We start from the raw sequence: 17,867 nt of genomic DNA, 5'->3' as shown, positions 1-17,867 counted from the left end.
TTTAAATAAAGCTACTACTGAATTTCCAGTTGATTTAGCCAAAACACAGGGAACACACGGCAGCATTTGAGTTGTGTTTGCTGAAATGTCCGTGGCCTTGAACAGATAATATATTTTTCAGTAACATATTTCTCTTTGCCTGCTGTTGGTCTTTTTTCCTCTGTGCTCTCTCCAGCTTGACTTTCACTCTACTTATTGCCTGCCTCATTTCTCACCCTATTTTTCCAGTAGTTTTTTCTACTGCTTTCCTCAGTATCTTTCTTCCAGGTTAGAAGCAAAACAGAACTCAACTTTGAGCTGAACTTTTAAACCCACATCTTGAAACTGAGTGAAACAAGCACCTTCTGTCTCTATACAGAAGTAACTTCACAAATTGAGTCACTTAGCACTTTTAGCAGAACAGAAAAAGTCCATTGGAAGAACGGCAGCTTTTTTAGTGCTGAGAAGAGGAGGTGCCTTGCTCACCAGGAATCACAGAGCAGTAGTCAAGTAATTTAAACATAATGTGGGTGCCAGCATGTCCAGCACACAATGAAGATTTTAGAGGAGATTCTTGGATGGTAGTAGGAAGAAGCTCGTATCATCCAGGTTTAACCAACAGGATGGAAAAGCAGAGCTGCAGAGTAACACACTCAGCAGCATCAGTTGGAGATTACTCCCTAATCCCTGCACAGCCACAGACATAAGGATCTGGGGTTTTTTATTCACACGTCTGTGTCCTTGCCTTTTTGGAAGTCTAAGCATAGATGACATAAAGCAAAGCTGACCTGTTTCCAGAAAATTCTACTGATGAAAGTACACATTTGACAAAATCTGGAGTTGTGATCAGCAGCTTGGTAACAACAGTTGTTATTCTGCTTGCAGGACGAATGCCTTAGCTCCAGCTCTCCAGCACCCAGCCCACTCTGCACGCCTCACTCTGATCCTGACATTGAACTCACAACAACCCAGACCAAGAAGACTGCCAAAAAACCTCCCGCTATTCTTCTTCATCCTCACTAACAATTTGGTAATGAAGTATTGATTTCCACTCCCCTGCTTATGGACGATATTAGATTTTCATTGATAAACTGCACTGGGGCTGTCTGGTCTCCACTGTCCCTTTTTGCTGTCACTAAAACAAAGTGCCACTGAAGTAAGATAATGACTGAGAACATTGATGTACTTATTCCGTCAATTTGTAACTCTTGACAGGAAAAAAAAAATCTTCATAGTTTAATGTCCAAGTGTGCTACACAAGATGCAGTCACATTGGAAGCTTTACTTTTCATGGTAATGTCCATTTCCTATTTATAACCCCTTTGGGATAGTTTGTCTAAAGGAAATGTTTCTATTCTGTGCAGCGATTACTGTTGCACCTGGGTTGCCCAATCCAGTCATTGCACTAGGGATCAATACATCACAGTAAGTACAAGAATTATTAAGTTAAAACAGATTCTGAGCCAAAAAACCTCTGAACAATGTTAATCTTCTGTGCAAGTTGTTCAAATAGTTATGCTTAACCATGTTGCTGCCAAAGATTTGTTTAAAATGGATTATTTTCAGTTTGTTTAATTCCTCAGATATATATATATATTTAAATCTCCATTACGGTTTATGACAAGACATATGCGATGGAGTGATTTTTAAACAAAAGTACTATTGCTAGATTATTGAACATTATATAAATATAGGTATATCTATATATAAATATCACTATATAAATATCTATATATAGATATAAAAGAATAAAAGTAGAATTCCTTTCTCAGTTAGGTGAGTGTAAATCTAAATCTCTCGGTTGTAGCCAATGGAGTTATTTTGGATTTACACCACCACCAATGGGATCAGAATCTCCACGCTCTCTGCCCAGCCTGGCAAGCACTGCTGGCCCAGGTGGGCTGGGAAGCACAGCGAGCTCCAAGTCAACTGAGACCTGGGGAGAAGGGGGCTACAAAGATGGCAATTTCAAATTTGTGCTTGTAACTTTTTTCATTAAAACTTTGAGGTCCCAATTTTAATTTGTAGAATATTCACGTTAATAATGAGATCTAATTAAGACATCCATTAAAAGCCCGTTAAAGTTAATTTAACGTAAAAATTCCAATAGAACTGTATTAGATTTTCTCCATTAAATTAACGTTATGGATTTTTAACGGATGTCTTAATTATACATTATTATTAACAGGAACACTGTATTACACAGAGTAAAATCGGGTCCCAAATCAACTCACAAAATCTTCCAGGAGATGGTAGTGTCATGAGTCTCACGTTACCTAGTGCATTGCTTGGAAAATCAGGCACAGCCCTGTTTACTCTCGCTGAGCAGCTCCTCGCAGCAACCTCCAGTAGACAAATCCATCTCTGCATTTCACGATGAACTTCCCTTATTCTCAAAGGAAAAATAAGTCTGGATCAAGCTGTAAATCGCTACTCCATTGCAAATGAAATATTCAAAGTATGCTAGGCTCAAGTTGAGAAGAGGATCTTTCTCAAATGAGAGAGGGCTTTGGGTTTTTACTGGTGCTTTATTTTAGATGTTCAAGGATGTAAGTGCAGCACTCACAAAATCAGACTAAATGTGTTTACTACATTCCCCGTGGCTCGTGCAGAAGGGACTGTTTTGGCATCATTTGGGAAATTTTGACATGATCCCTAAATTCAACATGGAGGAGGAAAAAAAGGTCCTTCTTATTTACCTCCTAGGGAAAGTGTTGCCCTTATGCCACATATAATAGCAAATTGCTTTTTTTATGGCATGCATAACCTAGATGGGAAAAAATATGGTGCTTGAGGGAAGGAGGGAAAAAGTAAATGAAGTTCCAGGAATGTCATTCTGAAGTAATGAGGCATGGACAGAAAATATACCCCTCACATCATCGGATTGAGATGGCAGTCGAAATAGCTTCATTGAAGTGTCAGCACTCATCCATCAATCAATCATCCACAAGGAAAAATAGCGACAGTACAACGGGGCGGCTTTTATGGGATTTACTCATGGGCATAGGGAATAGCAGCTCAAATGTAGTTCTGACATGAAAAGCAAGGTGCTGATATTATTTTTTATGATGGGAGGATCATAAAGTGAATTGAGAACAGTGAGGTCTGTCTTTGCTTAACCTATTCAACTGGAAATGAACGGAGCTCAACTGGAAAAGAGCAGAGCCTTCAGATGGGTTAAGATTGAAGCCTGCAACCATGCTGAGCACTGGCCATTGACAACAAAATTCTATTAAAGCAAAATCAATGCATTAGCATCAAGCTCCTCAGAAGCTGTTAAATTGCACAGCCCAGTTCAGAGTTATTAAGTTGCACAAGGTGAGTCCTGGGGCTTGGACCCAAAAGCTGTGAGTGCTTTGCCTTCTGCCTCTGTAGAACCCCTCTGTGCCCTATGGGTTGCAGCTTGTAGCCACAGCAGAGCTGCACGGATGCCCACATGGGAGCAAGGAGCCCTCTGCCCACGGGAGGGTGGCCTGATGGCCCCAACCAGTCCACAGCATCTGGGGCTGGGGTTCCTGGGGATACCAATTGCTTGGTTTTGGCACAACAGGTGTCCCTGTGCCCCATAGTGGTGGCAGGGGCTCATGGTGACAATAGGGAACATGGTGCCACCAGCAGCCACCCCAGCAGTGCCAGCACCTGGGACCCCAGAACTGAAAACCTGCCACAAGGTTTTTGGGAGGTCTGGTCCCCCCAAGGGAAATCTGGCAAGCCCCATAGTGTGCTTTGCTCAGGAGGCTTCACTCCAGCACAGGATCAGCTACTTCATTTAAAATCTGGCCACAAACCTTTATTACACAGTGCTAAACCTTGATTATTTTGCCTGCATTGGTGTCCTCTGGGAACATTTTAGGCACATATTTGAATTGAGTTTGGTTTGGTTTTTTTTTACAATATGATATAAAAAAGAAAATGTACATCTCTCCTCTCTCTTTCTCTGTATGAAACTGGATGAGTTGATAGTTTATCTGTCATATAAATCAGGTAACAGAAAATCATTGCATCTTTTCTCTGTCGTATCTACTCAATATCTATCGTTCTGACTTTTATTCTTATTGGAGATCATCAAAACATTAATTAAAAGCCTGGTGATCAAACAGACGAATATTTATGATTCACATCCTTGCTTATTAACAAGTGGCATATTGATACACCACACATCCAAGCTGTTTATGCTCTTGCACTGCAATAAAACAGTAAGAATTGTTTCCCCTGCACACTGCTTTGAGAGATTTATTCAGAAATCATAGCTCCCTTCTATCCATGTCAAAATAAGCCATAGCACCCTAAAACCTGTTCTGTTTTAAAAGAGGGAGGCTTAATTAGCATCTCTTTGGAGACTAATACATAAGAATTCCAGTGGATCAGTCTCGGGTGTTTTTTCTAGGCTCTTACTATTTAAGCAGAGAGGGACAAGGACACTTAACTTTAAAAATGACAGTCATTAGTACAATAATCAACAATAATAATTATTGGTTAAAAAAAAAATCTCTGAGAATCCACTAACAAACCTGTCCAGTAATTACTTGTCAATGCAGCTCATCATGGATTTTATTACCTGCTTGTAAAAGTATTTACAAGACTGACCTCCCAAGCTTTTTTAGAGATCGAGGAGAATATAAGAATTCATTTTAAAAATCAATGATTAGATATTAACACAATAAGAGTTGAAGCTGTCCAAGTCAGTTTTACAGGCTGTTGAGTAAACTCTCACACATTCAGATGGCAAGGATTATTTCCCTAATTTTTGATCATTTTTTGTTTCCTTAGTCATGTTTTGATAAAGTGCCATATTTATCAACTGATTTGCACCCACAGTTCAGTTCCTCAAATAGAAGGGGACATTCCCAGTGGGAAGCAACCATGCAGGTTTTGCACAGGAAGTGAACTCCCTTCAGTAATCCAGAAAATCCAAAAGTAACAGAGTTAGGGCCTGGGGCAGCCTCTGGATGAGACCTACAGAGGGAAGATTTTGTTCCCTGCCCGTTATCAATGTCCTGACCCTGCCCTGCTGGTGCTGCTCTGGCTCAGGCACAGCAGCTCAGGACAACCTTGGTCTTGCTGTGAATATTATCTTGCAGTCAAACCATTTGAGAAAACACAATGATTGAGAAAACACCTGATTTTTGGCAGAGATTCCCTCCCACAGTGAATAAATCACGCCAGTGTTGGAGGCCAGGCTGGGCTGAGGGCCCTGTCCCCACCCATCCCCATCCCTGTTCCCTCTGCACTTACCCATAACTCTCAGGCTGGAGAAAGCACCCAGGCTAAGGGGAGGTGGATCTCCATCACACAGGGCTTTTGTCTTCACAAACAGATATACGATGCAATTTATATTTAAAATTCTCTCTATAAAGACAGTATTGATCACAGATTCCAGATCAATATCTTGCAATTACAGCAGACTTTAAAGGCCATCTGTCCCCGAGCAAGAGCACTGATACAGCCACCTCTATATATTTTGAAAAAGTGCTACTGGTACGTGCCCATCTTCTTACAGTACAACCTGACATATTATTTTTGCTGCCAGGAAGCTGTGTTTAGGCGCTACATTGAGTTGTATTTCCTGGTTCCTGGCCACCCAAGAGGAGACCATGGGCCAGCTTCAAAGTCACAACACAGTCAACAACAGAATGGGTTTCCTGCTCCCTCTCACAAGTTACAACTTTCCTTTTTGCCAGACCTCTGTCCTCTGTTGAAAATGATCAGCAAAAAATTACTGACTTTCTAAACCCAAGAACTTTTCAGTAATGGTGCTGAACAGTCTGAGCTGGACACTGGTAGGTGCATAAAGAGCCATTTTTTTGTGTGACAGATTGGACCACAGCAAATGCAACATTTTGGAACTTGTAACTAAATGACATGCAGATTTCACTTTGCATTTCATCAAAAAGGTCCTGGTTTGTCATCACCTTAAGTCAAGATAAACCTTTAAGCTGATGGCCCTGGGTCAGCCAGGCAGTGATTCCAGAAAGAAATGCTTCCTGGATTTTCTTCTTTTCTTAATTCTTTCCTGCAGTGGTTCACTTCACACAAGAAAGAATTTTTTTTTCTTTTTCCCTACAGGAAAGAATGCAAAATAAATAAATAATAATTTAAAAAGCAATGTGAGTTTACAGTGGTAAAAGAAGCCAACACACCTTTGCTATGAACATGTAAAAACCCAGGGAGAGCTTGTACATCCCATACATAGTGTGCCATGTCCTGCCAGCACGTTCCTAATCTTCCCTGTGATTGCCTCCCTCCAATTTCATTCCAGTCTTCAGCTTTATTTATATCAGTTTCTGAAAAACAGAAGACAGGTTCTGAATTCATTTATTCTGGTGTTAATCCAGAGCTAATCCTTCAAAAATCAGTATATTTACCCTCCGTCTGCACAGCTCCAAACACTGTCCTCACGGTCCTAACCTTGGATTCCTAACATGTTTAGATGGTTTTGAAAACAACTTCAGCAAACAGTCTTTAGCTCTGTGCAGATTAAATCTAAGGCACAGCCTGCACTTCAGAAGTTTTATGGATATGTCAGGGAAGTGATTGCAAAACTTTGTTATTGATGTGACTGTGCTGGTAAAAGTCCTAGTGTAAAAACAGTTGTATCGCTATAAAGCACTTTATATTGGTACAGCTTATTTTGTTTTGCTGGACCACTTTTATACCAGTGCAAGCACTTCTGTCCGGGTATACTTCAGTCTACACCAGTGGTCATTTTTTGTTTTAACTGTGCCAGCAAAAAAATGTGAAGAGTAGATAAAGTCTGAGATGACACTGTTGTTTCTTGTACCAAAGTGTCTGTAAAATATTTTCTTCGAGAGTATTTTTAAAAGTGAAATAGCTTTACCACTGGATTTAACTGCAGAGTAATAAACTTCCAGTTCATCATTGCTCTTGGCTCATGAAATGTCTTCAGGCCTTTGTAAAAAGCCCTGTTAGAGACAACAGATTAAATACTAATCCTGGCAGCTCCTACGTCTCCACTTGAGTTCATACTGTCTAGCTGAGCAAACTTTTTTTTTTTTTTTTCCTTTTTTGATCAAGGTAAAGGCAGCAAGTTCTTGCATTAGACTCCTTAGATGCAATAGCAGGAAAAAAGGATCAATATTTTTAAAACACAGTGCAAATGACATCTTGCAAAAACGCAGCTACATTAAATGCAAGGAATGCTTTCCCTTGAAAGCCGCATCCCCACGCCAGCACCAGCCAGGGGAAGGATGTATTTGCAGTACTTAAACATCCATGCAATTGCCTCAAATGTGGAAGATTTATGTGGGCAATGTTTTCATTTACTAATTGGTCCATTTAACATTATAAAAAAAAAAAAAAAAATACATACCTGTTTGTACCAAGGCACATCTGCAGCTATATTCAACTACCTACCCCTCTATGCATCCCTGTAGCTGTGCAGCTATTTATAACCCTGCAAGGATTCTGGGGCTGAAGTAACAGCTGGGCACTGTTGGCACCAAGTGAAGCAGCAGCTATCATCAGGATGTACAATGCAGTATTTTGGCTTTGTAACACAGCAAATGCTGGAATGTGCAATACAGGTTGCAAAAGCTGACAAGCTAAACAGTTCTTACTTGGCTCAGGGTACTTCACTGTCATATGTCTCTGGTACAATATGCCCTTTTGTCTAGTGCTCAGGCACCACTTACTAATCCTTTGTTGTTGTTGGGATTTTTTTTTTTTTTTTCTGTACATTTGTTTTGGTTTTTATTATCTTGAATGTGTCAGCACGAATCATGAGATCTGCCCCCATTTTAAATAATAGAGCATACTTGGCCATAATAGTAAATCTGACAGTTTTGCTCTGCCCCAGCGCTTGTGCTATGTAGGAACTTTGTTATTGGCAGCATCATCAGGTTACATCTGTGACCCGTGGTGGTAGGTCTAGAATTTTGTTTAAAAATAAATTTAAAAAAAAAAAAAAAAAAAAAAAAAAAAAGAAAGCAAAAGCTCGTTTCTCTTTTAAAAACAATGTACATACTACAAATTGCAAAAAGGAAAGATTAAACACATTTTTTTATATTAACAACACAAATGGGAGTCCTTTCTGAGAGGACTCACAGTGACTTTATCTGTAGAATGTTTCAGTGCTTATGCACTAATTTTGTAACAAGTGCATGCTGTATAGAATATATTGCCTGTATACTTAGGGTGGAGGGGGGGGCAAGCTGCTTTTCATTGTGCACTGCAGCTTGTTTGGATGAAAAGTTACGCCTTCGATGCATTTTTATACTGTACATATTTGTATATATTAACTATATTGCCATGTTATGAACACAGATTTTGTTATATTTGCTTGTTTCAGTTTCCTACAAAAGAAATTGGTCCAGGATGGGGGATTGTTTTTTGGTTTTGTTTTTTTGTTTTTTTGTTTTTTTTTATAGCAAATATGCTTGTAATTTTTGTTTGTTTTCTTGGTCATCATCCTAAAGGAAATAGAGATGAGGTTTTGGAGGAACTCTGAGAAGCAAGTCTGTGTTTGCATGAGACCTGCCCAATTGCTGGATATAAAGGGGGGTGAGGGGAGGGGGGGGGGGGGGACGGGAGAGGGAAAAATCTAAGTCAAGTTTTGCTTTTAAAGCATGCTTAGTCCCATGGGAAAACTCATACATGTACAATTATTCTCTTTGTATTTTATCTAATAGTGCCTGAATTATTTTTTCTAAATGTCTTCTTGGAGGAACAATTCATAATTGTCAAAATTTGAAACATTAGCTTAATTTTGTTTTCATGACCTCTCATTTCTCCTCCTTATTTATTTTGTTGCTGTTTATAATGGGCCCCAAGGCCATTTCTGACATTGCAGTGTTCTTCTTCCACATTAAGGATGTTTTTAAAATTACTAAGATTATTGAGCCAACAGGCTGTTTTAATCAAAACCATGTTTCACTTGGTTTTGATGATTATGAATGGTCCTTACAAAGGAAAAACCCCTTTCTGCTGGGAGGACCGTACCACCTAGTGGCTCCATCACAGATCTGCAGCTTCCCACGAGTTACTCTTTCCCAAAAGCCTCGCCGGCAATTCTGCTTCAAATTATTTCCTTATTATAACTAACTTAAACTAAACAAATTGATAATGTTGGTGGCATTTTTTTTTCCTTTGGTTGATTGCTAAATAAATTCGTATAATTTATACTCGAGGAGATTACTGCTTTTATTGTTTTGGGTTCCCCCAAACCAATTATTAACAATCAGGACTATGTATCTCATTAAATTTAAATCAGGTCAAACCTATTTATCTAAGGCCTTTTCTGATTTATAGGAAGATGACTGTATTCCAATGCATTTAAGATGTATTTCTGTCTATGATTTTGCAGCATTGAAATCCATTAATGGTGATTTTTTTTTTTTGTTCTGTATTTTTACTATGTACATTCATTGTAAAAAAAAAAAAATCCCTCAACTTTACCACAGAAAACATTACTTTTTATTCCATGGGATTTTTTTTTTTTTAAATAAAATCACTGCAGTTTTGGAACCGTAATTAAAGCCCTGAATAATAGATCATACATCTTTATCTGTTGTGTTTAAAAGGAAAAAAAATAGCCCAAACTGTTCACATAATCCTGAATGCCTCATTTCCATAAAAAAGGTTTCTATACATATATTATTTACATTTTTAAACATGGTAATTCTTTTCTTTGTGGCATAAAATGTCTCTCTTCCACTGCAGCTATTGGAAAGCAACTGCTCACATCTGAAATGTTATCGTAATTTGCATCAGGAAACCCAACTGCAGACATTAAGGACTTGGGTGTGTTCAATTATGATTTTGCTGGAGGCTGTCCCTCATTTTAATGCTGCACTCATTGAACTACCTTTCTGAAATCTAGCTGATATGGTTCACCATAGACATGCTTCACAACATCATTAGCTTTGCAAATGGCTTCATTTCAGTCAATGCAGACTTCAGTTTTGGCCAATTGTAAAATGGAAATTTGAAAAGGAAAAAAAAAAAAAAAAAAAACAGATGCACTTAAAACATGAAAAGAATTATTTATATGATAAAAATATATTTAGATTTTCAAAGCACAAGACTGAACAGAAGTGCTCTTTTTATGCTTTCTGAAGATGTTACTGTTAAAAGTCTTTCTACATCAGGCTTAATAAATCTGTAATGACATTTGATGGATTGATTTTTGTGTGGGTTTTTCTTTTCATTCTTTTTTTTCTCCCCTTTCTTTCTCTGCAGAGAAAGAAAAAGACTGACCTGGAGAGGCTGTGGGAGTAAAAAAACCACAGGAATGTGCCCGTTTCAGTAAAACTGGCGAATGATTTCTAGCAGCCTCCTTTCTTTTAAACAGTAATCACTTAAAATAAAAATAATATTAAAAAAATCCAACTACACCACCCTGCATTTGTTTCTACATATCTTTTTCCTTCCCTCATCTGGCTTCTCTGACCACTCCATGCCTGGGTTATTTATGGTGTAATCTACAGCCAGGCATTGGGCTGCTGTCACACAAATTCAAGGCTCGCTAGCCATAAACCAGGCATGATTGAGATACCAAACCCCCTCCTCCCCAGTGCTCCCCCCAGACGGATGGCTCTGGTTAACACTTCGTTTCCCTAAGCACTCCCCCATCCCCCGGAACGTCCCCCCGAGCAGGGTGAGGTGTGGTGGGTTATTTACTGCCCATGAGGCAAAGCTCTCTCTCCCTGGCAGCGATTCCCGAGGTACTCATCACATTTTGATGAGCAGGAGATCACCTGTTAGCCGGATTTAATTGCCACTGCTCCTCCTGGCCCCGATAAAAGGCACGGTGAGGGGCAGAGCCCATCTGCACTCAGCTCTCCCTGGTCCCGAGGGCAGAGCACCCACCACCCCACTGCCAGGCTTTGTCCCATCCAGGAACCACAGCAGTCAGGGGCAGCCAACCCTGCTCAGGGAATAGAAGTACTGGATGTGTCCCCCCACCACTTCTCCTTGGATTTTCTCCAAGCCCACCAGGGCCTTTGCACAGCCTGGCAGATGGGGGCCACCAGGGCAGCACCACCCATCCCTTCCTCAGCCTCCCATCTCCAACATTCAGGGTGAAAGCCAACGAAAGGCTCCACAGCCTCCTCACCTCACCTTGGTGTGACCATCCCACACCCACCCACACCCACGGCTGATCTGCACCCAGCCACCCTCCAGCTCCTGCAGGCCGGGTACTTCGTTACTGAGTACACTTACGAGACGGTGCCTTGGATCCTGCAACACTGTTGGGTTTTTTTTAAGTTATTTCTTTTTTTTTAAGAAAAAAAAAAAAAAGAGGAATATATTGCACACATTTCAAGAAAGCCCTCTAGGGTAAAATAAAAAACATATATAGATGGCTAAAATAACAAATGAATCATAAAACTTAGAGATGGAAAAGAACTATTAGATCATCCAATTTATCTTGCTGTCTGCCAATACAGGTTTGTTCCCCGCAGACCTCTCCCCAGGGCTTTGTCTCGCCTTTCTGACTTAACTCCAGCATGCAGGGTCCTCTGCCACTTTCCTGGGAAGAACAGTTAATGGGTTAGGCATGTTTTATAGGTACAGGGCCAAATCCTGGCCTGAAGGGAGGCTCACCTGCATGGCGCACAGGCGTTGACCCTGAATATTTTAGTGACTCGGCGAAGCAGCCATACACACACCACTTGAGAGTCTTCCCACCCCCTGCCCTTGCACAGGACCAGCAGCCAACAGGGCTGGGATCCTGGTCTGCACGTAGCTGTGTCCCCTCTGGTGTCCCAGAGCCCCCGGGTCCAGCTGGCTGGGCAGGATCAGGGCTGGGCAGGATCAAGCGCCGCTGCTGCTGCAGCATTCCCGGGTGGATGGAGGCTGCCAAATCAGCTGTAGGCAGCTCTCAGCAGGCTTAAGACACTGCTCTAATTTATTCCAAGGGTTTGAACTTCTATATCTTTCTTTTTTCTTTTTTTTTTTTCTTTTTTCTTTTTTTTTTTTAATTATCGGTGATACACTCCAACAGAAAAACAAACAAACAAATAAAATCAACCCTTCAGCTTCTCAGATGGATGTTTTGGCTACAGGGCAACTTTGAAAGCTGGTTCAGTTGTTGGTTTTTCTTTCATTTTTTTTGCTGCTCCTTAAAACTGCCTTGATTTAATAAAAGTTAAATGTTTTCATAGGAAAATCAGGCCGGGTGGTTTGTGATTCTTTTATGTACAACACGAATATTACATTATTCAACAATTCAGGAATAAATTTAATTCTGTCTACCTTTGCTGATCGCTTTACAATTTAAATAGCTGGTCTGACAGTCAAGTCTGGGTACGAAGGAGAGATCGATTAGCTCCAGAATGCTACCAAGGTCACAGTACCAAGGACTTCAGGTGGGATGCCACTGAGTCTATGGGAGATAGGAGAGAGCCTGGGAAGAGGGGCAGGGATTTGCCACATCAGAAGTGGGATTAGCTAACTCACTGTCCTGAGACACCATGAAACGGGAAATGTCCAAGCTTCACCCCAAAATTTAAAAGCACAAAAGTGCTGCCCAAGCTGGGTACCCTTCATAATCATCCCCGTTCCTCACCCCAATCCCCTCCATGTGCACCACCTCCTGGGCCTGGGACACCTCTGAGCAGGATCCTTGCTTCTGCCCAGACATGGACTGAGCTTTCCATGTGTCTGAGTCAGCCTGAGCAGCGCTGCTGAGCACCCAGCACCCAGCCCAGCACTGCGAGAGGCTTGTGGCACTCAGGGCAGTTTCAAAGGAAGAGCTATGGTCAGCAAAACAACATTTTAGAGGAAAAAAAGGCAGCTCTCCATACCCTCAGCATCTGTTCCCAGCTCACTGACTCCTCAGGGAAGCTCAGGGGCCACTCTGGAGAAAAGCTTTTACCCAGGCTCCAATGCTCGGGCTGTCCTCCTGGAAAGAGAAGTAACAAATATCACAAGAAAAAGAATCCAAAAAGGAGTATGGAAGTTGAGGTGTGTGAAGTTGCTCCCTACTACTGGGAAAAACTTTCTTTGTTCATGGGAAGGAGTCGAGCTCCTGAGGATGATGCTGGGGATCTTCCAGGGAGGCAGCAAACAGGGACATCCCAGCACTCACCCCCCGGGGCACTGGGCTTGGACCTGCTGCTCCCCCAGACACCTGGTCACAGGGAGAGGGGGAATGTGCCCAGCAGTGCTGCTAGCTTAGAGAAGGAGGAAATAACTTTTTTTATATATAAAAAGTCCATCTGTAAGCAATTGTGTTAATGCTTTAAAGATGATCATCTCAGGCTTTTGGAGTCAAACAGGAAAACAAGCAAAAGTCTTAGAGGGAAAGAAATTTTTCAATCTGAAAATAGATTCTGTCAGAATGTCAAAGGCCCAGATTTAGGTTCTGCTAAAGGAGAGTTTTACAAGACCCAATTTGAATAGAAATGTTGAGTTCAATTAACATTTAACCTCAAGCAGAGGGAGGGAGAGAAGCAATACAAACCCAAACACAACACTGAAGGTAAATCAAAAAGAAACAGAAATTAGTAAGTGCCAAATCTCATCCTGATCCTCCCCTATGGAACATGCAGAGTGAATGCACAATGCTAATATTGAGAAGTGTGGTGAGAAGGTGCTACAGTTAAGGTGTTATTTGCACTAAAATTTACCCCAAAACTTGAGCATGTAAACTATGTTAACTGGATAATAAAGATAAGTACAGAGCCATTTCTCCACATGTAACAGAGAACAGAAACCTGTAAGAAAACGTATGAAATACATGGGCTGCTGCTGAAAAGCTGGGAAGTTCCTGAAGGTTGTGGTGAGAAGTAGGTGGAAAAACACAGAAGGAAAAAAATACAAGTTTGATGAAAATGTATTTCTGAATTAAGTTTAATTTCACTCAGTTGTTCTGACCTCCTCTTTTTCCATAGCTATTTATGCTTAACTTTGACATTAAAATTTCAGTTGGTTTGCTCATAATTACCATATTTAGCAATCTGATCAGATTTTTGAGAACATATATAAATATATTAAAATTCAGAAGTACCCAAAACTGAAATAACATACTTCATGATGAATATGTGATTTTTTAAAAATTTATTTTATAAAAGGGGGCATTTTTTGCTTCAAGTGAAAACTATTTCATGATTTTCCAGAATTATCCAAAACCAAGAAGCCAGTTGTTTCCCAGCTGATAAAGGTAACACTGGCTCACCCTGTCCACTTCCATCTTGATCCGATAAACCACACTGAGGATGGAAGGATGAAATGACAGAAAGGTTCTTTGCAAGTAATTATTCAACAAGAGAAAAAAAACCTCACAGTAATTAGGTCATGACTATCACAGAGGATTAATGAAAACAGTTTATCAGAGTAAAATGACTTTTAAATGCCAAAGTGTTCCATAATTATTTGTTACACCAGATTTGCTCATGCAAATAGTTCTGTACCTAAGAATCACTCAGAGAAACGTCTGTCTCATTGTGCTGTACCACGTTATAAAATGCATCATTTAATCATAAAATCTTGAGCAGTCAAAAATAATGGTAGCCAGCAGCTAAACTGCACACTAAGTCTGCTCTGGAGCAACACATTTCAATAAACACTGATAGGGTGACAAGAGAAAATCAGAGATAACATTTGTGTATCTACAGAGTTCCTCTGGTTCATCTCACTTGTTGGTGAAGTTTCCTCCTTGTACTCTGATTCCTGCTACACAGATTATTTAAATAGATGAACATCTTTCTGTGTGTATGGTCTATTTTGGGACAGCTCTGTGTTTGTTTTATTTTGATCTACTATAATGCAACTACTAATTAATTTAGAAATCTAAGGTAAACTTGGCCTTAAGATAATTAGTACCTTGAGCACAGTGAACTTCTCCCAACTTCCTTGAGCTTCTTTGCTCTTCTTTGCAGACACTGCCATCTAATGTCCAAACATACTCCAGGCTCTCCCTAGGAGGAGGAAACATGATGCTATTACTGCCTTTTCTGCATCATCTCTTGATCACACCGTTGTTGAGTGCCACTCCTTTGTCCACCCAAGACCTTCCACCATTAATAAGAGCAAGCAAGTGGAGCACTGAGGCCTCCACCCAACCACCTTTCCCTGTCTTACAAAAGCTGAAAGATGTTTGTGAATCGTTAAAACAACAGAAGTGATGAACTGGAGGCTGCAAAGCCCAAGCTCAGCCTGGAGTGAGGGATAAGCCAAGGGGAGACAAAGGGAGAAAATTCCCATAGGGAGTGGAATTACCATCAGCCAGAGGTCCCTGTTCCAGGCTTTTGTGTCCTGTAGAAAGATTCAGCTTGGGCCAGAGCTAAGGATGTTCCTTCTCTTCCATACAAATAAACATGCAAGGAACATGAAACTGCTGTGTCTGCCCCTAAGCTGATCGGGCTCAGTTCAACGTAAGCCAGTAATAAATCAAGAACACATGGCCTGGGCAGGTCCCACACCATTAATTTAATTCTTTAAGGAAAGAGATAACAAAGGTACAGATCTGTGGTAAGAACAAACCTACATGGCAGCCTGAAGTGTTAAACCAGCCAGAATTTGTTCTCTGATACCAAACTCTACCCAGCAGCCCACTGTCTCTGGAGTCACCAACAGCTCCTGAGGTTTGCAGTATGTCACATATGGCCCAACACTGAGCTCCAGACTCAGAGTGACCCTTTCCAGGCCTCTTGGAGCAACTGCTCCATCTGCATTATTACCCACAGTAAACATGCTGTAGCATGTTTGGAAATGCTAGATCTAATTTTCCCCAGTAATTCTAAATCATATGAATATCTTCTGTAGGAACTACTTACTTTAGATGTTATGATTAATATTAAGATGAAATTGAATTAAATGTACTGATTTTAATGTCATGAATGCACTCGTAACTATTTTTTCCCCTGAGAACCATCTGCAATTTAGAGACTTGCTAATCCTAATTAAATGCACTTTTCTTAAGCGTGTGCAAATGAACAGAGAAATCTGCTCAGCAACACACTTGCATATTTTCCTCTTTCACAAAGGGGAAGAAGAAACTGGTTTGTGATTTAATATTAGATCTTCCTCACATGACAAAATTATAATGTTGTTGCTTCATAATTTCAAGACATCCAGTAGTCTGGCTATGCATCTTAACTGGTAATTAACTAAAAGCACAGGAGGAATATCCCTCTAACAGGTGCTTGCTCAGAACAGTTACAGAAAAACACTATTTCAGTTACACCTTCCAGTATTTCAGGTAGTACTCTTAAGTCTTCAGCCATTCTGCTTGGGGGCAACAAACAGAGGTCAGTGGGCATTATACCAACCCATTATCTCAGGGCTTCATTAGTGTGAGGGAGGCAGAAATCAGAGCAGACCAGAGTCAGGAGCACATCTCCCCAACCCCTCAGCCAGAGCACCTTTATCAACACCAACAGTGAAAAGCCACCCCAACCTTGCTCACTGGCTCCATTTCTTTTTGGTTTTGTCCTTCCCCCCAAGAGAGTCTCAACTTTTCAATTAACCCAACTTAGGCTGGGAGTAATTTATCTCTAAGGAATGAAGCAGAGAAAGGTTTAACAGTATTAATGTAGCTCACAACTGAGAAACCAATTATATGACAAAGCAGACATGGCAGCCCTGAAAAAAACACCTCCAAAGTCCCATGCTGTTTGAAGATGCATAAGACTTGAATCAAAGACTTTTCAACCTTCAGCCAAATATCCATGTATTCATTCTGTATCTTTAACACCTCCCTCTCAGTCAGTTAATGAGATTTGCTCTTCAACTTTTGACAGCCTGCATAGCTCACAAATCCCCACAGCAATGTAGGCATCTGATACCTGAAGACCCTGGCATACAGATCTGCTCTCAGTCAGTCCAGCTTATCTGAAACTAAAGGCAAAAAACAACCAAAGAATGATTTTGGTTGGAAGGGACCTTAAAGATCATCTAGGAGTGCAAGACCCCTAGCATTTGTCAGAAGCACCAAAGGAAAGCCATGGTGAATAACAAAGATGAACTGGAAAGCTTGCACTTCTTGCACCCTAACAATACTGTTATTCAGCAATAAACAGAAATTTCTGGAGAGCCACGTTCCTTTAAGCCCAGCTGAAGGCCTTCAGTAACAAGACTCCAAGACCCCTCTCACTTGTGCACCATGGGTGCTGTAAGAACTTGCTACTTGCAGACCAAGTGACAGATCCAATCATCACATTTTGATCCTAAGCTCCCACTTCAAAAAGCAATGCTACTGGAGAGGGCAAAACTTCTCTTAATTAGCTCCATCTACTTCTACAAACCTTATCATAGCCACAAGAGCCAGCCTGGCACAGGGATCAAAAGCTTAATCCATGATGTCAATGAGGCTGCAGTCACTCATGGAAGTGCCCTTAAATGCAGTTGTTTTATATTGAGGAGCTCATCTGATGAGTTCCCTGTCTCTTCAGGAGAAGTTGCCTTTGACAAGTCTTTTCTAGCCCCCTTTCAAGCTCCTAATGTAGTTCTGAGATAAGGTCAGAGATGTTGGTGAGGTCTCATCATACCTCAGTCAAATTCCACGTACACATCAGATCAAGAAATTTGGTTTCAACCTTATTTGGTTTCAACAACAGTTTAAGCCCATACAAATTCTGAAGCTTTGCATACACACACACACACAAAAAAAAATCCATCCTCCCTTCATAATTTTATTACCAGAAATAATGCAATAACTTCATTTCCTTTCTAGGAGGAAAATAACTGAAAGAAGAAACAAAATGTTTCTTCATTATTTAAAGAGTTCCCAAGTCTCACAGCAGATTTTCTGGTAAATGACTCAGTATTTTCAGAGAAGCAACTGAACAGAGCACAAACTTGGTTTTGGTTATTGGCAGCTTCTCCTTCTCTCCACTTCTCCACAGCGCATGACAAAAGGTCAAGTGAACATGAAATTCCAAGGAAACTAATTTTAAGATTTAAAAGCAAGACACAGAAACCAA

General features: G+C 40.6%; 1 protein-coding gene across 3 annotated transcripts in view; it reads left to right on the top strand.

Moving 5' to 3' along the window:
- TSHZ2 (teashirt zinc finger homeobox 2) overlaps positions 1-10,112 on the top strand; it is a 222,980-nt gene extending 212,868 nt beyond the window's left edge. For all 3 annotated transcript variants that reach the window (XM_071760120.1, XM_071760118.1, XM_071760119.1), the window contains exon 3: positions 865-10,112. In XM_071760120.1, coding sequence (XP_071616221.1) covers positions 865-866 — 2 coding nt within the window. In that variant the 3' untranslated portion in view covers positions 867-10,112. The remainder of the gene's footprint in view (positions 1-864) is intronic.
- The last annotated feature ends 7,755 nt before the right edge of the window (positions 10,113-17,867 follow it).

Source organism: Heliangelus exortis, chromosome 16 (assembly GCF_036169615.1).
Source record: "Heliangelus exortis chromosome 16, bHelExo1.hap1, whole genome shotgun sequence".
In the NCBI taxonomy this organism is placed as follows: Eukaryota; Metazoa; Chordata; class Aves; order Apodiformes; family Trochilidae; genus Heliangelus; species Heliangelus exortis.
This window is presented reverse-complemented; position numbering and strand designations above follow the sequence as displayed.